The sequence below is a fragment of the Somniosus microcephalus genome, unplaced genomic scaffold (assembly GCF_052327205.1).
Source record: "Somniosus microcephalus isolate GS21.2 unplaced genomic scaffold, FLI_Smic_1.0 unresolved_chr1, whole genome shotgun sequence".
Taxonomy (NCBI): Eukaryota; Metazoa; Chordata; class Chondrichthyes; order Squaliformes; family Somniosidae; genus Somniosus; species Somniosus microcephalus.
In genome coordinates, this window is record NW_028225179.1 from 32,223,439 (window position 1) to 32,247,750 (window position 24,312).

General features: G+C 48.5%; 1 protein-coding gene across 1 annotated transcript in view; it reads left to right on the forward strand.

Annotated features, from left to right (window-relative positions):
* The window catches only part of LOC147094572 (epidermal differentiation-specific protein-like), a 64,972-nt gene extending 41,116 nt beyond the window's left edge, over positions 1 to 23,856 (forward strand). The window contains exon 2 of the mRNA XM_085974223.1: positions 22,731 to 23,856. Coding sequence (XP_085830349.1) covers positions 22,731 to 23,856 — 1,126 coding nt within the window. The remainder of the gene's footprint in view (positions 1 to 22,730) is intronic.
* The last annotated feature ends 456 nt before the right edge of the window (positions 23,857 to 24,312 follow it).

Consider the following 24,312-nt stretch of genomic DNA (forward strand, 5'->3'; position numbering starts at 1 on the left):
TGACAGGTTTTTTTTTAAATCAATGCTCAATTTCATTTCTAACAATTTATCTTATCAATTCCAATTTCAGAAACAAGTGATTCCCAGGCTAGGTGGTTTACACGATGTTTTAACATTAGAGACAGAAGTGTTTCAATTAGTTTACAAGGTAACTACCATATAACAAAAGAAAGAAGAGAATCCATTGTGGCTCTGCTTAAGAGCCCAAGGGGCTAATTTATCAAATCATAATTTTCCTTCTGTCACTGTGGGGAAATATTAACTTAAAATTAAGAAACTTAAATTTAATAATGTCCAATATCTTTACATTTCATTCAGTAATACCAACGTTGTTGCTTGGTGAACTAAAACAGCTGTCAGTGGAAAGGGATAACTACTTTGCAGGATTTTTTTTAAGAAGGTGGAGCGAAACTTTGTCAGGCGCACGCAATTGCGTCACTTCACGTAAATTTTAAAAAACTTTCTCTCGCTCTCTGTCTCTCTCTCCCTCTGTCACACTCTCTCTCTATGTCTTTTTCGCTCTGTCTTTCTCGCTCCCTCTCGCTCTATCTCTCTCTCTCTGTCTGTCTCTCTCTGTCTCTCTGTCTCTCTCTGTCTCTGTCTCTCTCTCTCCCTCTGTATGTCTCTCTCAATCTCTCTGTCTCTCTCTCTCTCTCCCCCGGTCCCTCTCTCTGTCTCTGTCTTTGTTGCTGTCTCTCTCTCTCTGTCTTTCGCTCTCTGTCTCTCTCACTCTCTCTTGATCTGTCTCTTTCTCTCTCTCTCTCTCTCTCTTTGTCTCACACTCTCTCTGCCTGTCTATCTCTCTCCCTCTGTCTCTCTCTGTCTCTCTCCATCTCTCTCTCTGTCTCTGTCTCTCTCTGCCTCTGTCTCTCTCTCTGTCAGTCTTTCTCTCTCTGTCTCACTCTCTCTTGATCTGTCTCTCTCTCTGTCTCTCTCTCTGTCTCTCTCCCTCTGTCTCTCTCTGTCTCTCTCCATCGCTCTCTCTCTCTCTATATATATATATATCTGTCCAATTCCAATTCCAATTAAATGCTTTATTGGCATGAAAGTTTACAGAGAACCATATTGCCAAAGCTTACATAGCAAAAAGGTACAGTTTTCCAACATTCTGTAGGTGTCAATCGATTTGACATTTGTTGGGTACATACAATATTACTTTTAAACAATATTAATTTTAAACAGTCTTTGTACTTCATTTGGTACGTTCAATATTAATTTTAAACAGTCCTCAGGTTGTGACATGTTGTTACATATTTGGCCCCAAGGTATGGTCTGTCTCCTTCTCCTAGGACTAATCTCAATTTTGACAGATCATCCAATTCCTTGAAATCTGGGGTTGTTTGGCTTAGCTTGTTGAATAATATGTTTCTTGATGTGTTGAATTTTTCGCATTTTAGGAGGAAATGCATTTCTGTTTCAACCTCGCCAGCCAGACATTGATCGCATATTCTATTCTCTCTAGGCTGCCAGGATTTCTTGTATCTGCCTTTTTCAATTTCCAGTTGGTGGTCGCTTAGTCTGTACCTGGTGAGGGTCTGTCTCTGTTTTGTGTCTCTGATGGTCGTGAGGTAGTCTGCCAGTTTATATTCTCTTTTTAGGGCCCGGTAACATTCTAATCTGCTTTGGCTTTCGGTTATTTTGTTCCAATGTTCCAGGTAGGTTTCTTTGCATTTTTTAATGATTTGGTTCACTCGGATTGGTGTTTGGGCGGCTGTGTTGGTCTGGGGCTGGTCAGGGTCCGGCTGAGTACTTAGTTTCCGTAGCAGCTGACTCAGGGGACTCTTTTCTGGGTTTAGCTCTTGGGTCTGAAAGGCTTTGAAATGAAGGGTGTCTGGGGAGCTAGATTTGAGGTGATTTAGGAAGTTTAGTGCTCGTTTTTGGATGTTTATTATCAGTGGGTATCTGCCTAGTTCGGCTCTGCATGCATTTGTTGGCGTTTTCCTTTGGGTGCGAAGGATGCTTCGGCAGAATTCTGCATGTAGGGCTTCTATTGTATGTTTTTCCCATTTAGTGTAGCTTTGGTGATTTAGCGGGCCCCATACTTCACTACCGTACAGTGCAATGGGCAGGATTATGCTGTCAAATATTTTGAGCCAGATTTTGATTGGGATTTGGATGTTGTAGAATTTTCTTTTTATTGCATATAGGGCTCTTCGGGCTTTTTCTTTTAGTGCATTCACTGCTATGCTGAAGCTCCCTGATGCTGTAATAGTTAGACCAAGGTAGGTGTAGCTCATAGTGTGTCCTATAGTGGTATCACTGAGGGTAAACTGGTATTTGTTTTCCTGACATCTGGGCCTTTTTTGAAAAATCATGATGTTGGTTTTCTTTAGATTTACTGTTAGAGCCCAATTTTGGCAGTATTTGTCGAGTAGGTCTAGTTGTTGCTGTAATCCCTGTTCTGTGGGAGACAGCAGAACCAGGTCGTCCGCATAGAACAGGGATTTCACTTCTCCATCTAGGAGACGGAGACCTGGTGACTCGCTTTGCTCCAGCATGTCTGCTAATTCATTTATGTATATGTTGAACAGGGTCGGGCTCAAATTGCAGCCCTGCCGGACGCCTCTTCTCTGGGTGAAGAAATCGGTGCGTTTGTCTCCAATTTTGACCCCGCATTTGTTTTTCAGATACATTGATTTAATAAGGTCATAGACTTTGCCCCCTATTCCACATTGAAGAAGTTTATAATAGAGCCCTTCGTGCCATATAGAGTCAAAGGCTTTCTTGAAGTCGATGAAACAGGCGAATATTTTCCCATTTTTTGTTTGGTGTATATGTTTTTCAATGAGGGTGTGAAGGGTATAGATATGGTCGGCGGTGCGGTGTTTTGGAAGAAAGCCTATTTGGTTTTTTCTGAGGATATTATGTTTGTTAAGAAAATCAAGTAATCTACTATTTAGAATACTGCAGAATAACTTCCCTAGACAACTGTTGACACAGATGCCGCGGTAGTTATTTGGGTCTGATTTGTTTCCGCTTTTATATATGGGGGAGATTAGTCCTTGGCACCAGATATCGGGAAAACAGCCTGAACGTAATATGATGTTGAATAATTTGAGTACCGCACCCTGCATCTCCATATTGCTGAACTTGAGCATTTCATTTTTGATGTTGTCTGGGCCACAGGCTTTCTTTAGGTGGAGAGATTTTGTTTTTGTGGCCATTTCTTTCCATGTGATTGGGGAGTCTAGAGGGTTTTGGTTGTCTTTGATTGTTGCTTCTAATGTGTGGAGTTTTTCTGTGACCTGATGTTGACTTGGGTTTGTTTCGTTTATTGGGATGTCTTTGTAGAGGTTTTCAAAATGTGTTCTCCAGATGTCGCCATCTTGGATTGGTAATGCTTGTCTCTGTCTCTCTCTCTCTATCCCTCTCTCTCTGTCTCTCCCTCTGTCTCTCTCCCTCTGTCTCTCTCTCTCTGTCTCTCTCTCTCTCTCTCGCTCTCTCTCTCACTCTCTCTCTCTCTGTCTCTTTCTCTCTCTGTCCCTCTCTGTCTCCCTCTTTCTGTCTCTGTCTCTATCTCTCACTCTGTCTCTATCTCTCTCTGTCTGTCCCCCTCTCTCTCTCTGTTTCTCTGTCTCTTTCTTTCTCTCTCTGTCTCTGTCGCTGTCTCTCTCTCTCTCTCTGTCTTTCTCTATCTCTCTCACTCTCTCTTGATCTGTCTCTCTCTCCCTCTGTCTCTCTGTGTCTGTCTGTCTGTCTGTCTCTGTCTCTGTCTCTTACTCTCTCTGTCCTTCTCTCTCTGTCTCTCTCTCTCTGTCCCTCTCTCTCAGTCTCTCTCCCTCTGTCCGGTTCTTTCTGTCTCTGTCTCTGTCTGTTTCTCTCTCTCTCTTTCTGTCTCTGTCTTCCTCTCTCTGTCTCTCTCTCCCCCTCTCTCTCTCTTTCTCTGTCTCTCTCTCTCTGTCTCTTTCTCTCTCTGTCCCTCTCTCTCTGTCTTTCTCTGTCTCTCTCTCTCTCTGTCTCTTTCTCTCTCTGTCCCTCTCTCTCTGTCTCTCTCTTCCTGTGTCTCTCTCTGTCTCTCTCTCTCTCTCTCTGTGACTCTCTCTGTCTCGCGCTCTCTCTCTCTGCCTGTCTCTCTCTGTCTCTTTCTCTCTCTGTCCCTCTCTCTCTGTCTCTCTCTTCCCGTGTCTCTCTCTGTCTCGCTCTCTCTCTCTGTGACTCTCTCTGTCTCGCTCTCTCTCTGTCTGTCTCTCTCTGTCTCTCTCTTCCTCTCTGTCTCCCTCTCGCTCTGTCTCTCTCTCGCTTTCTCTCTCTGCCTTTCTCTGTTTTTCTTTCTGTCCTTCTCTGTCTCTCTCTGTCCCTGTCTGTCTCTCTGTCTGTCTGTCTCTCTCTTTCTTTCTCTTTGCCTCTCTCTCTCTCTCTCTGTCTTTCTCTCTCTCTTTCTCTCCCTGTCTCTCCATCACTCTCTCCCTCTGTCTCTCTCTGTCTCTGTCTCTGTCTCTCTCTCTTTCTTTGTCTCTCTCGGTCTCTCTCTATCTATCTTTCTCTCTTTCTGTTTCTCTCTCTGGCTCTGTCTCTCTCTCTCTCTCTGTCTCTCTCTCTCTGTCCCTCTCTCTCTCTGTCTCTCTCTCTGTCTCTCTCTCTGACTCTCTCTCAGTCGTTCTCTCTATCTGTCCATGCCTCTCTCTGTCTCTCTCTTTATCTGTCCATGTCTCTCTCTGTCTATCTCTCTCTGACTGTGTCTGTCTTTCTGTTTTTCTCTCTCTCTCGCTCTGTCTCGCTCTCTCTGTGTCTCTGTCACTCTCTCTCTCTCTCTGTTGTTCTCTCTGTCTTTCTCCCTCTGTCTCTCCACCACTCTCTCCCTCTGTCTCTCTCTGTCTCTCTCTGTCTCTTTCTTGTCTCTCTCTCTATCCCTCAGTATCTCTGTGTCTCTCTGTGTCTCTGTCTCTCTCTTTCTCTGTCTCTTTCTCTTTCTGTCTCTTTTTCTTTCTGTCTCTCTCTGTCTCTCTCCACCTCTCTGTCTCTCTCTCTCTCTGTTTCTGTCTCTCTCTCTCTGTCTCTCTCTCTCACTCTCTTTCACTGTCTGTCCCTCTCTGTCTCTCTGTCTCTCTCTGTCTGTCTCTTGCTATCTGTCTCTCTCTCTCTGTGACTCTCTCTTTCTCCCTGTCTGCCTCTCTCTCTACCTCTGTCTCTCTCTCCCTGTCTCTGTCTCTGTCTCTGTCTCTCTCTAACACTGTCTCTCTCTCTGTTTCTGTCAATCTCTCTCTCTCCCTCTGCCACACTCTCTCTCTCTATGTCTTTCTCTCTCCATCGCTCTCGCTCTCTTTCGCTCTCTCTCTCTCTCTCTCTGTCTCTCCTTCTGTATCTATCTCTCTCTCTCTGTCTCTTTCTCTTTGTCTCTCTCTCTCTCTGTCTCTCTTTCTCTGACTCTCTCTCTGTCTCTCTGTCTCTCTCTCTGTCTGTCTATATCTCTCTTTCTGTCTCTGACTTTCTCTTTTTCTCTCTCTCTCGCTCTGTCCCTGTGTCTCTGTCACTGTCTCTCTCTCTGTCGTTCTCTCTGTCTTTCTCTCTCTGTCTCTCCATCACTATCTCCATCTGTCACTCTCTGTCTCGCTCTGTCTCTTTCTCTGTCTCTCTCTCTCTCTCTCTGTCTCTCTCTCTCTCTCTGTCTCTCTCGGTCTCTCTATCCCTCAGTATCTCTGTCTCTCCCTGTCTCTGTCTCTCTCTTTCTCTGTCTCTTTCTCTTTCTGTCTCTCGCTCTCTGTCTCTGTTTCTCCCTAACTCTCTGTCTCTCTCTCTCTGTCTGTCTCTCTCTCTCTCTCTCTGTCTCTCTCTCTCTGTCTCTCTCTCTGTTTCTCTCTGCCTCTGTCTCTCTCTCTCTCTCACTCTCTGACACTGTCTGTCTCTGTCTGTGTCTCTGTCTGTCTCTGTCTGTCTCTCTGTGTCTCTCTGTCTCTCTCTCTCTCTCAGTCTCTCTCTCTGTATCTCTCTGCCTCTGTCTCTCTCTCTCACTCTCTGTCGCTGTCTGTCTCTCCCTCTCTCTGCCTCTCTATGTCTGTCTCTGTCTATCTCTCTCTCTGTCTATCTCTGTCTGTCTCTGTCTCTCTCTCTGTCTATCTCTGTCTGCCTCTCTCTCTCCCTGTCTCTGTCGCTGTCTCTCTCTCTCTCTCTGTCTCTCTCTCTCTCTTTGACTCTCTCTCTGTCTCTCTCTCTCTCTCTGTCTCTCTCAATTCAATTCAATTCAATTCAAATTGCTTTATTGGCATGACAAGGTACATCTTATGTTGCCAAAGCACCGAAAAAACATTTATGGTTGAACACATAAATGCAGATCTATCCATACAGTGTATAAACAGATATATCCCTGTGTGTATAAATATACACTCATATAATTTGCATAGAATCTTTTCTTAGGTTTAGTGGTTGTCCCTCTGCTTATGGCAAGCTGTAACATAGTTTGCTGCTAAGGTTACGCAATTTCTCTGTTCCCCAACAGGTATGGGAGTTTTTGGTCTTCATTCAAATTTTTGAATTCAGGGCATATTTTTGTGAATTTTGGGTAGAAATTCTCCCTTATGCCCTGATATTTTCTACAAGCTGTGAGGAAGTGCATCTCTGTCTCCACCACTCCCTGACTGCAGTGAGAGCATATCCTGTCATCTCTTGGCAGCCAGGTCTGTCTGTGTCTGCCTTTTTCGATGGCGAGTCTATGCTCACTAAGTCTGTACATAGTCAAGGTTTTTCTTAATTTGCTATCTTTTACCGTGGTCAGTGTTGAATCCGTGATTCTTAAAGTATGATGTTTTCCAATAACTACACGGAGGCTGTAACTTAACAATCAACAGGTATTTACTGGAGTAGGGTAGTCTCAAGACTGGGGGTACAGAGGCATGCTCAAGGCTTATATACAGGTGTGGTCACTGCCGGTACTACAGTATACAGGAGCTGTAAAAGTAGTTCTCTCTTAAAGGTACATACACTACAATTCCTCCCCTTTTAGATTAGCAGTACCCATAATATTCAAATAACAATTAACACTTTAACATGCACATTAAACAGAAATAGTCCATTTATAGATTCAGTCTTTGGGGCGGCATCCTGATCCTTTCTGGATAGCGCCTTTCCTGAGGTTCTTGTTCTTGGTGCGGAGGCGATTCTGGCCCCCTTTCGTCGGTTAGTTCATCAGTTTCCACTGCTACTGTTTCTGAGGTAGATGCTACCGGTATGTCGGGTTCATCCCCAGGTACGCGAGACATGGGGTTGATTCGTTCGCGTGACGCTAAGATCTGGTCGACGTGGCGTCTCACAATGTTCTCCCCGACATCCACTGTGTACATTAATGGCCCCTGCCGTGCGCATATCATTCCGGGTTGCCATTTCTCTGTTCGGTAGTCACGGGCCAAGACTAGTTGTCCTACATTGAAGCTCCTTGTCGGCTTCTCATTGATGTGCTGGAATTGTTTATCCTCAACATTTCTTCGCACATTTGGTCTGAGCAAATCCAGATGAGATCTCAACCTTCGGTTAAAGAACATCATGGCCGGGGTTTGGTTGGTAACTGCATGTGTCGCATTTCTGTAGGCTAACAGGAAATTGTCCACCTTATGCTGTAGTGGAATTTCATCATCGCACATGGCCTTTATCGCCTTTTTAAAGGTTTGTACGAACCTCTCAGCCAATCCATTTGTGGCTGGATGATACGGGGCGGATGTGTAATGCCTTACCCCATTCCTTCTCATAAATTTCCGAAACTCTTCGGACACAAACTGTGGTCCATTATCAGAGCAAATCTGCTCTGGCAAGCTGTTCCTGGCAAATATGGTCCGTAGGACTGCAATCGTTTTCTCTGTAGTGGTTGAGGACATTTTTATCACCTCAGGCCATTTCGAGTGCGCATCCACTGCTATTAAGAACATTGAGTCCATGAATGGACCAGCAAAATCAATATGCACCCGTTGCCATGGAGAGGAGGGCCACTCCCATGGGTGTAGAGGGGCATGTGGTGGTGCATTTTGGACCTTCTGGCATCCTGAGCAGCTCTTGGTTAGGTCCTCGATGTGTTGATCAATCCCCGGCCACCACACATAAGCCCTAGCAAGGCTTTTCATTTTCACCCCTCCCAGGTGACCTTCGTGAAGCTCATTGAGCACTCTCTCCCTTAACTTGGGTGGAATTACCACTCGGGATCCACACATCACTGTCCCCTGGCATACTGACAGCTGTTCTCTTCTGGATGAGAATGCTGGCAACAGTGAGTCGCCATGTGTTGGCCATCCCCTCACTGTCAAATCATATACCCGAGACAGTGTCGGATCATTGCGGGTCTCCTTCTCTATATCCGCGTTAGTTACTGGCAATCGTTCAATTATTGACGAATAAAATATCTCGATGGGGTCCACTGCTGGTGCTTCCTCCACAGTAGGCAGTGGCAAGCGTGATAGCCCATCAGCGTTTCCATGCTGTTTCGTACCTTTATATTCTATTTCATATTGGTTCGCCCCTAGAAAAAGGGACCATCTTTGTAACCGTTGTGCAGTCATCACCGGAACGCCCTTCTTTGGATTAAAGATGGAGACAAGTGGTTGGTGGTCAGTCAGCAAGGTGAACTTCTGCCCATGCAGATAGTGGTTGAATATTTTTACTCCCCATACTAGGCTGAGGGCCTCCCTGTCAATCTGTGCGTAGTTGCGCTCGGCTGAGGTTAGTGACCGAGACGCAAAGGCTACTGGCCTCTCCAACCTGTCTGGGAATTTGTGCGACAGCACCGCTCCAATACCATAGGGTGATGCATCACATGCCAACCGAATTGGTAGTGCTGGGTTGAAATGGGCCAACACCTCTTTTGATGTGATCAATTCTTTGCACTTCTGGAAAGCTCGTTTACATTCGTCATTCCACTTCCATGGTACCCCCGTTTGCGGTAGGGTGTTCAGTGGGTGTAATACTGTAGACAAATTTGGTAAGAACTTATGGTAGTAGTTCACCAGCCCAAGGAACGACCTCAGTTGTGACACATTTTCCGGTGCTGGAGCCTTGACTACTGCCTCAATCTTTTCAGGGGACTTATGTAACCCCTCTTCATCAATAATGTGGCCACAATACGAGATCTGCTTCTGGAAAAACTCGCACTTGTGGCGATTAGCTCATAGCCCATATTTCTTTAATCTAGTGAGCACCTTCTCCAGGTTGGCGAGGTGATCACTGTCATTTTCGCCCGTGACCAGGATGTCGTCCAAATAACACTGGGTCCCTGGAATCCCTTGCAGGACTTGATCCATTGCCCTTTGCCAAATAGCCGGAGCCGATGCTACCCCGAACACCAGTCGGTTGTATTGGTAGAGACCTTTATGAGTGTTGATCGTGAGGTATTGTTTCGAGGCTTCTTCTACCTCCATTTGCAAGTACGCCTGGGCCAGGTCAATTTTGGTGAAGTGTTTACCTCCAGATAGTGAGGCGAAAATATCCTCAATCCGTGGAAGCGGATATTGTACCGTGTGAAGGATTGGGTTCACTGTCACCTTAAAATCCCCAGAGATGCGGACCTTCTTTGATTCCCCAGGCGTATTACTCAACGACCTCTTCATTACAGGAACGATGGGTGTAGCCCACTCGCTCCAGTCTACTTTGGACAGTACTCCTGAACGTTCCAACCCTTCTAGCTCTGCTTCGACGGCTGGTCGGATCGCATAAGGCACCGGTCTGGCCTTAAAAAACTTTGGGCTTGCATTTCCCTCTATTTTAATCGTTGCTGTTATGCCTTTTAGTGTTCCGAGTCCCTCCTGGAACACTTCTTGTGCGTCAGTTAGCATTTTTGACAGTCGTCCAGGTGTGACGTCGTCATCCTTTTTGGCCTCAACCTTCAGTGCTTGTATGGAATGCCAATCTAATTGTATCTTCCGGATCCATTCACGTCCTAGTAGTGGTGGTCCTCCATCTGGCAATACATATAGGTCCATTTTAGGTATTTCCTGGCCTTTGTATATCACTTTCACCCTTATTTTTCCTTTGTGGTAGACTTTTTACCCCATGTACGTCTTCAAGACAATCTCTGTAGCTTTCAAGGGTATATGTGAAAATAGCCGCTTGTGGTCCCTTTGGTTTATGGCTGTTAGTGCTGATCCAGTGTCCAATTCCATTTTCACTTGGACTCCATCTATCTTGAGTGTAACCCAGATAGTCTGGTGATCCTCCATTTTGATTACCTTATGTAGTTTCAGACAACCCAGCTCCTTGCTTCCGGAATCTGTGTCACTTTTCTGTTCGTCTGAACTACTGTCCATCACCTTATGTACCTTTTTGTACTTCTCCTGTGGAGATTTCTTGCTGTTGGTTTTCTTCCCAGACCTGCAGACTCTTGCTATGTGTCCTGCTTTTCCACACTGTCTGCACACTTGGTCCTTGAACCAACAATCCTTCTGGCCGTGTGTTGTTCTGCCGCAGCGATAACACTTCCCTGCTCCATATGACATTTCATTGGTGCCATATTCTTGCGGTCTCCGTTGTATCTCTGCCGTGCCCCGTGCGGCTGCTTCGTGTGATACTGCCATGCTGAAAGCCTTGTCCAGCGTAAGATCCTTTTCTGATAGAAGCCGTTTCTGAGTTCCTTCACTTTGAAGCCCACACACAAACTTGTCCCTTAACGTATCTGCTAGTCCCACTCCAAACTGGCAATGTTTCGATAGCTTGCGCAGTTCCGTTAAGTACTCAGCATTACTTTTGTCTTTATGCTGGTTCCTTTTGTGGAACTTAAATCTTTCTGCTATCAGCAGCAGTGTGAGGTTTAAGTGGTCCTGTAGGATTTCTACTATGCTTTCGAAATTCTTAGCCACGGGCTTCTCTGGGGTTATTAGGTTTCGCAGTAAGCCATAAGTTTTTGCACCCATGGAATTTAACAAAACCAATGCTTTCTTAGCATCTGGCACTTCATTCGCCCTGCAGTACACCTCAATGCGTTCCACATATGTCGCCCAATCTTCGACTTCATTGTCGAACGCAGTGATACTGCCACTCTTCGGCATCCCTGGGTGTGATTTAACTGTCTAAAATGGCGTCTCCCGCGCTCTCCCTTCTTCTCCGCTGGCACAAAATGGCGTCTCCCGTGCTTTCCTTTCTTCCTGCGCTCGACCTTCTTCTTCGCTGCGGCTTCTAAAATGGCATCTCCCGCACTCTCCCTTCTTCTCCACGGCTCAATGGCGCCTCCCGCGCTCTCCCTTCTTCTCCCCGCGGACGCGGTTCAGCCCTTGAGCCCTGGCTGTGCTCTGCGCGTTCTCCTGTGCGCCTTTCCCGTTGCCGTCGCTCGGTCCTGAACCCGGCTGCTGCTTTACCCTCTCTCTCTCTCTGTTTGTTTTTCCTCGACGCCGCTCGGTTTTCAACCACTACAGTCAGTTATTCGGCCATGGTGTATTGTCTGTTTAGGGCCAAGTAGCAATCGAGTTTGTTTTGGGTTTTTGTTGTTTCTGTCCAATAGGTCAGATATTTTTCCTTTTGTTTAGTGACAATTGTGTTGGGTCGAATTCTCTGTGCTACGATGTCACTGTCCTGGAGCTGGTTATTATTAGTAGTGTTAGTAGTTACTTCTCTGAGTCCCAGGACTAGTTGACTGAGGGGACTCTTCTTTATGATCCTCTCTTGGCATTTCAGGGCTTTGTAATGATAGCAGTGGGGGTTGCTCATTTTTAAGTGTTTCCAAAATTTGATGGCTCTTTTTTGGATATTAATTAGTAGTGGATATTGGCCTAGTTCTGCCCTGCATGCATTGTTTGCTGTTTTCCTCTGAGTCCGGAGGATACTTTTACAGAACTCTGCATGTAGGATCTCAATTGGGTGTTTGTCCCATTTTGCAAATTCTTGTTGTGTTAGCGGACCCCACACCTCACTGCCATAGAGTGCAATTGGTTCTCTCTCTCTCTGTATCTCTCTGCCTCTGTCTCTCTCTCACTCACTCTCTGTCGCTGTCTCTCTCTGTCTCTCTCTGTCTGTCTCTCTGTGTCTCTCTGTCTCTCTCTATCTGTCTCTCTGCCTCTGTCTCTCTCTCTCTCACTCTCTGTCGCTGTCTGCCTCTCTCTGTCTCTCTGTCTCTCTCTGTCTGTCTCTCTGTGTATGTCTCTCTGTCTGTCCATGTCTCTCTGTCTGTCCCTCTGTGTCTCTCTTACTCTCTCGCTATCTGTCTCTCTCAGTTCAGTTCAGTTTTTTCAGTTCAAATGCTTTATTGGCATGAAAGTTTACAGAGAACCATATTGCCAAAGCTTACATAGCAAAAAGGTACAGTTTTCCAACATTCTGTAGGTGTCAATCGATTTGACATTTGTTGGGTATATACAATATTACTTTTAAACAATATTAATTTTAAACAGTCTTTCTACTTCATTTGGTACGTTCAATATTAATTTTAAACAGTCTTACTTTTAAACAGTCCTCAGGTTGTGACATGTTGTTACATATTTAGCCCCAAGGTATGGTCTGTCTCCTTCTCCTAGGACTAATCTCAATTTTGACAGATCATCCAATTCCTTGAAATCTGGGGTTGTTTGGCTTAGCTTGTTGAATAATATGTTTCTCTCTCTCTTCCTCTCTCTCTCTCCTCTCTCTCTCTTTTTGTGGTATTTATCAATGATCTAGACTTGAATATAGGGGGTATGATTAAGAAGTTTGCAGATGATACTAAAATCGGCTGTGTGGTTGATACTGAAGAAGGAAGCTGTAGACTGCAGGAAGATATCAATAAATTGGTCAGGTGGGCAGAACAGTGGCAAATGGAATTCAATCCGGAGAAGTGTGAGGTAATGCATTGGGGGGGGGGGGGGGGGGGCGGCTAACAAGGAAAGGGAATACACATTAAATGGTAGGACACTGAGTAGTGTAGAGGAACAAAGGGACCTTGGAGTGCATGTCCACAGATCCCTGAAGGTAGCAGGCCAGGTAGATAAGGTGGTTAAGAAGGCATACGCAATGCTTGCCTTTATTATCCGTGGCATAGAATACAAGAGCAGGGGGGGTTATGCTTCAACTGTACAAAACACTAGTTAGGCCTCAGCTAGAGTACTGCGTGCAGTTCTGGTCACCACATTACAGGAAGGATGTGATTGCACTAGAGAGGGTACAGAGGAGATTTACGAGGATGTTACCGGGAGTAGAGAATCTTAGCTATGAGGAAAGACTGGATAGGCTGGGTCTGTTTTCCTTGGAACAGAGGAGGCTGAGGGGAGACCTTATTGAGGTGTATAAAATTATGAGGGGCCGAGATAAAGTGGATAGAAAGGACCTATTTCCCTTAGCAGAGGGGTCAACAACCAGGGGGCACAGATTTAAAGTAATTGGGGGAAGGTTTAGAGGGGATTTAAGGAGAATTTCCTTCACCCAGAGGGTGGTGGGGGTCTGGAACTCATTGCCTGAAAGGGTGGTAGAGGCAGGAACCCTAACCACATTTAAACAGTACTTGGGTTTGCACTTGGGATGCTGTAACCTGCAGGGCTACGGACCAAGAGCTGGGAAGTGGGATTAGGCTGGATAGCTCTTTGTTGGCCGGCGCAGACACGATGGGCCGAAATGGCCTCCTTCCGTGCTGTAACTTTCTGTGATTCTATGATTCTATTAACACTTCCCATTCACTCCCACTGTACAGAATCCCATAGGACCCAGCCCCTTCCCATTCACTCCCACTGTACACAATCGCAAAGGACCCACCCCTTCCCATTCACTCCCACTGTACACAATCGCAATGGACCCAACCCCTTCCCATTCGCTCCCATTGTACAGAATCCCAAAGGATCCAATCCCTTCCCATTCACTCCCATTGTACAGAACCCCAGAGGACCGAACCCCTTCCCATTCACTCCCATTGGACAGAACCCCAATGGACCAACCCCTTCCCATACACTCCCATTGTACAGAATCCCAAAGGACCCAATCCCATCCCATTCACTCCCATTGTACAGAATCCCAGAGGACCCAAACCCCTTCCCATTCACTCCCATTGTACAGAACCCCAATGGACCTAACCCCTTCCCATTCACTCCCATTGTACACAATCCCAATGGACCCAACCCCTTCCCATTCACTCCCATTATACAGAATCCCAATGGACCCGAACCCCTTCCCATTCACTCCCATTGTACAGAATCCCAGAGGACCCAAACCCCTTCCCATTCACTCCCATTGTACAGAACCCCAATGGACCCAACCCCTTCCCATTCACTCCCATTGTACACAATCCCAATGGAACCAAACCCCTTCCCATTCACTCCCATTGTACACAATCCCAATGGACCCAAACCCCTTCCCATTCACTCCCACAGTACAAAATCTCAATGGACCAAACCCCTTCCCATTCACTCCCATTGTACACAATCCCAATGGAACAAAACCCCTTCCCATTCACTCCCATTGTACACAATCCCAATGGACCCAAACCCCTTCCCATTCACTCCCACAGTACAGAATCCCAAAGGACCCAACCCCTTCCCATTCGCTCCCATTGGACAGAATCCCAATGGACCCAAACCCCTTCCCATTCACTCCCACTGTACAGCATCCAAAAGGACCCAATTCCTTCCCATTCACTCCCACTGTACAGAATCCCAAAGGACCCAAACCCCTTCCCATTCACTTCCACAGTACAGAATCCCAATGGACCCAACCCCTTCCCATTCACTCCCATTGTACACAATCCCAATGGACACAAACACCTTCCCATTCACTCCCACAGTACAGACTCCCAATGAACCCAAACCCCATCCCATTCACTCCCATTGTACACAATCCAAATGGACCCAAACCCCTTCCCATTCACTCCCATTGTACACAATCCAAATGGACACAAACCCCTTCTGATTCACTCCCATTGTACACAATCCCAATGGACCCAAACCCCTTCCCATTCACTCCCATTGTACACAATCCCAAAGGACCCAGCCCCTTCCCATTCACTCCCACAGTACAGAATCCCAATGGACCCAATCCCATCCCATTCACTCCCACAGTACAGAATCCAAAAGGATCCAATCCCATCCCATTCACTCCCATTGTACAGAATCCCAATGGACCCAAACCCCTTCCCATTCACTCCCATTGTACACAATCCCAATGGACCCAACCCCTTCTAATTCACTCCCATTGTACAGAATCCCAAAGGATCCAATCCCATCCCATTCACTCCCATTGTACAGAATCCCAGAGGACCCAAACCCCTTCCCATTCACTCCCATTGTACACAATCCCAATGGACCCAACCCCTTCCCATTCACTCCCATTGTACACAATCCCAATGGACCCAAACCCCTTCCCATTCACTCCCACAGTACAAAAATCTCAATGGACAAAAGCCCTTCCCATTCACTCCCATTGTACACAATCCCAATGGAACCAAAATCCTTCCCATTCACTCCCATTGTACACAATCCGAATGGATCCAAACCCCTTCCCATTCACTCCCATTGTACAGAATCCCAGAGGACCCAAACCCTTCCCATTCACTCCCACAGTACAGAATCCCAATGGACCCAACCCCTTCCCATTTGCTCCCTTTGGACAGAATCCCAATGGATCCAAACCCCTTCCCCTTCACTCCCACAGTACAGGATCCCAATGGACCCAACCCCTTCCCATTCACTCCCATTGTACAGAATTCCATTGGACCCAAACCCCTTCCCATTCACTCCCATTGTACACAATCCCAATGGAACCGAACCCCTTCCCATTCACTCCCATTGTACACAATCCCAATGGAGCCAAACCCCTTCCCATTCACTCCCATTGTACAGAATCCCAGATGACCCAAACCCTTCCCATTCACTCCCACTGTACAGAATCCCAAAGGACTCAACTCCTTCCCATTCACTCCCACAGTACAGAATCCCATTGGACCCAACCCCTTCCCATTCACTCCCATTGTACACAATCCCAATGGACACAAACCCCTTCCCATTCACTCCCACAGTACAGAATCCCAATGGACTCAACACCTTCCCATTCACTCCCATTGTGCACAATCCCAATGGACACAAACCCCTTTCCATTCACTCCCATTGTACAGAATCCCAAAGGACCCAAACCCCTTCCCATTCACTCCCACAGTACAGAATCCCAATGGACTCAATTCCTTCCCATTCGCTCCCATTGGACATAATCCCAATGGACCCAACCCCTTCCCATTCACTCCCATTGTACACAATCCCAATGGACACAAACCCCTTCCCATTCACTCCGACGGTACAGAATCCCATTGGGCCCAAACCCCTTCCCATTCACTCCCATTGTACACAATCCGAATGGAACCAAACCCCTTGCCATTCACTCCAATTGTACACGATCCCAATGGACCCAAACCCCTTCCCATTGACTCCCATTGTACAGAATCCCAGAGGACCCAAACCCTTCCCATTCACTCCCACAGTACAGAATCCCAACGGAACCAACCCCTTCCTAATCGCTCCCATTGGACAGAATCCCAATGGACCCAAACCCCTTCCCATTCACTCCCACTGTACAGAACCCCAAAGGACCCAACTCCTTCCCATTCACTCCCACTGTACAGAATCCCAAAGGACCCAAACCCCTTCCCATTCACTTCCACAGTACAGAATCCCAATGGACCCAAGCCCTTCCCATTCACTCCCATTGCACACAATCCCAATGGACCCAAACCCCTTCCCATTCACTCCCACAGTACAGAATCCCAATGAACCCAAAGCCCTTCCTATTAACTCCCAATGTACACAATCCCAATGGACACAAACCCCTTCCAATTCACTCCCATTGTACACAATCCCAAAGGACCCAAACCCCTTCGCATTCACTCCCATTGTACACAATCCCAAAGGACCCAAACCCCTTCGCATTCACTCCCACTGTACACAATCGCAATGGACCCAACCCCTTCCCATTCACTACCTCTGCACACAATCGCAATGGACCCAACCCCTTCCAATTCACTCCCATTGTACAGAATCCCAAATGATCCAATCCCATCCCATTCACTCCCATTGTACAGAATCCCAGAGGACCCAAACCCCTTCCCATTCACTCCCATTGTACAGAACCCCAATGGACACAACCCCTTCCCATTCACTCCCATTGTACAGAATCCCAATGGACACAAACCCCTTCCCATTCACTCCTACAGTACAAAATCTCAATGGACCAAACCCCTTCCCATTCACTCCCATTGTACACAATCCCAATGGAAGCAACCCCCTTCCCATTCACTCCCATTGTACACAATCACAATGGACCCAAACCCCTTCCCATTCAGTCCCATTGTATAGAATCCCAGAGGACCCAAACGCTTCCCATTCACTCCCACAGTACAGAATTCCAAAGGACCCAACCCCTTCCCATTCGCTCCCATTGGACAGAATCCCAATGGACCCAAACCCCTTCCCATTCACTCCCACTGTACAGAATCCCAAAGGACACAACTCCTTCCCATTCACTCCCACTGTACAGAATCCCAAAGGACCCAAACCCCTTCCCATACACTTCCGCAGTACAGAATCCCAATGGACCCAACCCCTTCCCATTCACTCCCATTGTACACAATCCCAATGGACCCAAACCCCTTCCCATTCACTCCCACAGTACAGAATCCCATTGGACCCAAACCCCTTCCCATTCACTCCCATTGTACACAATCCCAATGGAACCAAACCCCTTCCCATTCACTCCCATTGTACACAATCCCAATGGACCCAAACCCCTTCCCATTCACTCCCATTGTACAGAATCCCAATGGACCCAAACCGCTTCCCATTCACTCCCATTGTACACAATCCCAAAGGACCCAGCCCCTTCCCATTGACTCCCACTGTACACAATCACAATGGACCCAACCCCTTCCCATTCACTCCCATTGGACAGAATACCAAAGGACACAAACCCCATCCCATTCACTCCCACAGTACAAAATCTCAAATGACCCAAACCCCTTCCCATTCACTCCCACAGTACAGAATCCCAAAGGACCCAATCCCATCCCATTCATTCCCATTATACACAATCCCAATGGACACAAACCCCTTTCCATTCACACCCACAGTACAGAATCCCAATGGACCCAAACCCCTTCCCATTCACTCCCATTGTACAGAACCCCAATGGACACAACCCCTTCCCATTCACTCCCATTGTACACAATCCCAATGGACCCAAACCCCTTCCCATTCACTTCCACAGTACAGAATCCCAATGGACCCAAGCCCTTCCCATTCACTCCCATTGTACACAATCCCAATGGACACAAACCCCTTCCAATTCACTCCCATTGTACACAATCCCAAAGGACCCAAACCCCTTCGCATTCACTCCCATTGTACACAATCCCAAAGGACGCAGCCCCTTCCCATTCGCTCCCACTGTATACAATCGCAATGGACCCAACCCCTTCCCATTCACTACCTCTGTACACAATCGCAATGGACCCAACCCCTTCCCATTCACTACCTCTGTACACAATCGCAATGGACCCAACCCCTTCCAATTCACTCCCATTGTACAGAATCCCAAAGGATCCAATCCCATCCCATTCACTCCCATTGTACAGAATCCCAGAGGACCCAAACCCCTTCCCATTCACTCCCATTGTACAGAACCCCAATGGACACAACCCCTTCCCATTCACTCCCATTGTACAGAATCCCAGAGGACCGAACCCCTTCCCATTCACTCCCATTGTATAGAATCCCAAAGGACCCAATCCCATCCCATTCACTCCCATTGTACAGAATGCCAGAGGACCCAAACCCCTTCCCATTCACTCCCATTGTACAGAACCCTAATGGACCCAACCCCTTCCCATTCACTCCCATTGTACACAATCCCAATGGACCCAAACCCCTTCCCATTCACTCCCACTGTACACAATCCCAATGGACCCAAACCCTTCACATTCACTCCCACTGTACAAAATCTCAATGGACCAAACCCCTTCCCATTTACTCCCATTGTACACAATCCCAATGGAAGCAACCCCCTTCCCATTCACTCCCATTGTACACAATCACAATGGACCCAAACCCCTTCCCATTCAGTCCCATTGTATAGAATCCCAGAGGACCCAAACGCTTCCCATTCACTCCCACAGTACAGAATCCCAAAGGACCCAACCCCTTCCCATTCGCTCCCATTGGACAGAATCCCAATGGACCCAAACCCCTTCCCATTCACTCCCACTGTACAGAATCCCAAAGGACACAACTCCTTCCCATTCACTCCCACTGTACAGAATCCCAAAGGACCCAACCCCCTTCCCATTCACTTCCGCAGTACAGAATCCCAATGGACCCAACCCCTTCCCATTCACTCCCATTGTACACAATCCCAATGGACCCAAACCCCTTCCCATTCACTCCCACAGTACAGAATCCCATTGGACCCAAACCCCTTCCCATTCACTCCCATTGTACACAATCCCAATGGACCCAAACCCCTTCCCATTCACTCCCATTGTACAGAATCCCAATGGACCCAAACCGCTTCCCATTCACTCCCATTGTACACAATCCCAAAGGACCCAGCCCCTTCCCATTGACTCCCACTGTACACAATCACAATGGACCCAACCCCTTCCCATTCACTCCCATTGGACAGAATACCAAAGGACACAAACCCCATCCCATTCACTCCCACAGTACAAAATCTCAAATGACCCAAACCCCTTCCCATTCACTCCCACAGTACAGAATCCCAAAGGACCCAATCCCATCCCATTCATTCCCATTATACACAATCCCAATGGACACAAACCCCTTTCCATTCACACCCACAGTACAGAATCCCAATGGACCCAAACCCCTTCCCATTCACTCCCATTGTACAGAACCCCAATGGACACAACCCCTTCCCATTCACTCCCATTGTACACAATCCCAATGGACCCAAACCCCTTCCCATTCACTTCCACAGTACAGAATCCCAATGGACCCAAGCCCTTCCCATTCACTCCCATTGTACACAATCCCAATGGACACAAACCCCTTCCAATTCACTCCCATTGTACACAATCCCAAAGGACCCAAACCCCTTCGCATTCACTCCCATTGTACACAATCCCAAAGGACGCAGCCCCTTCCCATTCGCTCCCACTGTATACAATCGCAATGGACCCAACCCCTTCCCATTCACTACCTCTGTACACAATCGCAATGGACCCAACCCCTTCCAATTCACTCCCATTGTACAGAATCCCAAAGGATCCAATCCCATCCCATTCACTCCCATTGTACAGAATCCCAGAGGACCCAAACCCCTTCCCATTCACTCCCATTGTACAGAACCCCAATGGACACAACCCCTTCCCATTCACTCCCATTGTACAGAATCCCAGAGGACCGAACCCCTTCCCATTCACTCCCATTGTATAGAATCCCAAAGGACCCAATCCCATCCCATTCACTCCCATTGTACAGAATGCCAGAGGACCCAAACCCCTTCCCATTCACTCCCATTGTACAGAACCCTAATGGACCCAACCCCTTCCCATTCACTCCCATTGTACACAATCCCAATGGACCCAAACCCCTTCCCATTCACTCCCACTGTACACAATCCCAATGGACCCAAACCCTTCACATTCACTCCCACTGTACAAAATCTCAATGGACCAAACCCCTTCCCATTTACTCCCATTGTACACAATCCCAATGGAAGCAACCCCCTTCCCATTCACTCCCATTGTACACAATCACAATGGACCCAAACCCCTTCCCATTCAGTCCCATTGTATAGAATCCCAGAGGACCCAAACGCTTCCCATTCACTCCCACAGTACAGAATCCCAAAGGACCCAACCCCTTCCCATTCGCTCCCATTGGACAGAATCCCAATGGACCCAAACCCCTTCCCATTCACTCCCACTGTACAGAATCCCAAAGGACACAACTCCTTCCCATTCACTCCCACTGTACAGAATCCCAAAGGACCCAACCCCCTTCCCATTCACTTCCGCAGTACAGAATCCCAATGGACCCAACCCCTTCCCATTCACTCCCATTGTACACAATCCCAATGGACCCAAACCCCTTCCCATTCACTCCCACAGTACAGAATCCCATTGGACCCAAACCCCTTCCCATTCACTCCCATTGTACACAATCCCAATGGACCCAAACCCCTTCCCATTCACTCCCATTGTACAGAATCCCAATGGACCCAAACCGCTTCCCATTCACTCCCATTGTACACAATCCCAAAGGACCCAGCCCCTTCCCATTGACTCCCACTGTACACAATCGCAATGGACCCAACCCCTTCCCATTCACTCCCATTGGACAGAATACCAAAGGACACAAACCCCATCCCATTCACTCCCACAGTACAAAATCCCAAAGGACCCAATCCCATCCCATTCATTCCCATTATACACAATCCCAATGGACACAAACCCCTTTCCATTCACACCCACAGTACAGAATCCCAATGGACCCAAACCCCTTCCCATTCACTCCCATTGTACAGAACCCCAATGGACACAACCCCTTCCTATTCACTCCCATTGTACACAATCCCAATGGACCCAAACCCCTTCCCATTCACTCCCACAGTACAAAATGTCAATGGACCAAACCCCTTCCCATTCACTCCCATTGTACACAATCCCAATGGAACCAAACCCCTTCCCATTCACTCCCATTGTACAGAATCCCAGAGGACCCAAACCCCTTCCCATTCGCTCCCATTGGACAGAATCCCAATGGACCCAAACCCCTTCCCATTCGCTCCCATTAGACAGAATCCCAATGGACCCAAACCCCTTCCCATTCACTCCCACAGTACAGAATCCCAATGGATCCAAACCCCTTCCCATTCACTCCCATTGTACACAATCCCAATGGAACCAAACCCCTTCCCATTCACTCCCATTGTACACAATCCCAATGGACCCAGACCCCTTCCCATTCACTCCCATTGTACCGAATCCCAGAGGACCCAAACCCCTTCCCATTCACTCCCACTGCACAGAATCCCAAAGGACCCATTTCCTTCCCATTCACTCCCACTGTACATAATCCCAAAGGACCCAAACCCCTTCCCATTCACTCCCACAGTACAGAATCCCAATGGACTCAACGCCTTCCCATTCACTCCCATTGTACACAATCCCAATGGACCCAAACCCCTTCCCATTCGCTCCCATTGGACAGAATCCCAATGGACCCAAACCCCTTCCCATTCACTCCCACTGCACAGAATCCCAAAGGACCCAACTCCTTCCCATTCACTCCCACTGTACAGAATCCCAAAGGACCCAAACCCCTTCCCATTCACTCTCACAGTACAGAATCCCAATGGACTCAACGCCTTCCCATTCACTCCCATTGTACACAATCCCAATGGACCCAAACCCCTTCCCATTCACTCCCACAGTACAGAATCCCAATGGACTCAACGCCTTCCCATTCACTCCCATTGTACACAATCCCAATGGACCCAAACCCCTTCCCATTCACTCTCACAGTACAGAATCCTAATGGACCCAAACCCCTTCCCATTCACTCCCATTGTACAGAATCCCAATGGACTCAATGCCTTCCCATTCACTCCCATTGTACACAATCTTAATGGACACAAACCCCTTCCTATTCACTCCCATTGTACACAATCCCAATGGACACAAACCCCTTCCCATTCACTCCCACATTACAGAATCCCAATGGACAAAAACCTCTTCCCATTCACTCCCACCTGGGATTATGTTGGATCGCTCTTTGTCGGCCGGCACGGACCAGATGGGCTGAAATGCCTCCTTCTGTGTTGTAACTTTCTATGATTCTCTCTCTCTCTCTCTCTCTCTCTCTCTGCAGTTCCACGTCCGGCTGCACCGAGATCGCGGGCGTGATCCCGTGCGAGCTCGCCAGCATCGAAGGATCAGCCATCGTCTTGTACGAATCGACTGGGTTCGGGGGCCTGAGGCGGCTGTTGCGGAAGAACGTGAGTGACCTGGCGGCGGAGGGTTTCAACTGTGCCGCCCAGTCGCTGAAGGTGCACGGGGCACCCTGGCTGGCCTGCTCCGACACCGCCTGCTCCGGCGACCGGGCTGAGACCCTAGAGGTCTTTGCGGAAGGCTGCTACCCGGACCTGGGCCACCTCCGCCGGCGGATCACCTCGGTGCGGGTGGTGGATTTGCCGCTGGGCAGCCCGGCCATCGAGGTGTTCACCAGCGTCGGGCTGGGCGGCACCAAGCGGACTTTCTTCGACGAGACCAGCCTGGCCTACAGCGACGTCAACAACCAGATCTCCTCCCACCGGGTGACCGGCGGGGTCTGGCTCCTATCCTCTGAACCGTCAAACCAGGGCCGCAAGCGCCTGGCCGGTGTGGGCACGGTCCTCAACTACTCGAAGTACGGGGCGCTCCCGTTCAATGACATGGTCAGCCACCTCTGCCCCTTGACCCAAGGCCTGCCGGTGGTTACCAGCATCCAGATGCTCTGCTCCCGAGTGACCGCCACCTCCACGGTGGAGATGCTCAAAGAGGTCCTCATCGAGAACAGCTCGCCCGTCGGCCAGCTACTGACGGTCGGCCACGTGCTGCAGGTGGAGCTGAGCATCCGCGAGCGCTTCGACTTCTCCGCCCGCACGGTCCTGCACCGGGGCGCGACCTTGCGCGTGGACGCCGCCAGCTTTTCGGAGGGCTTCTTCCTCACCCTGGGGGCCGAGCTGAGGCTGGAGCTGGAGCGGGGCCTGCGGGTGGAGAAGGGGGTGGCCGAGAGCTGGACCCACACGCTGGGCCGCACGCTGGAGCTCTCAGTCAGCGTCCCACCCAACCGCACCGTGAAGGCCACCGTCCGGATCGAAGAGAAGAAGTACATCGTCCCGGTGGATGTCCTCATCCTCCTGGGCTTCGAGACCATGACTGAGAGCGCCAACTTCACGTGTATCGACCGCACCTCTGTCACGGTGGTGTACGAACTGGTGGAGAAAACCAACTGAGAGAGATCAGGAGGAACGAGGGGTGGGGGGGGCGGTGCGGGCAGGGAGGGAATGCGAGGGGGGCTACCCCACTCTCTCGCTCTCTCTCTCTCTCTCAACCCCCTCTCCTCCTGACCTCACCTCCTCCCGACTCGTTCCCTCTCTCGTCTACGCCTTACCGCTTATGCATTCCGTTGCACCTAGACATTTGCGGGGGAGAGGAGGGCGACAGCTATGGTTTAGGGTCTCTCGTCAGAATCCAAGGGATTAAAGGGGAGGGAGGTTTTTTCCTGGGGTGGGCGGGTGGGGGGGGGGGTTCGAGGGGTGGTTGGTTTGGTGGGCGTGAATGTTGATGTTAGGGCGGGGAGGGAGTGGGGAGAGAGAGAGAGAGAGAGAGAGGGGCGAAGGGAGAGAGGGAGATGGAGAAGAGGGAAGGGGCAGAGAGTTGGAGAGAGAGAGAGAGAGGAGGAGAGAGAG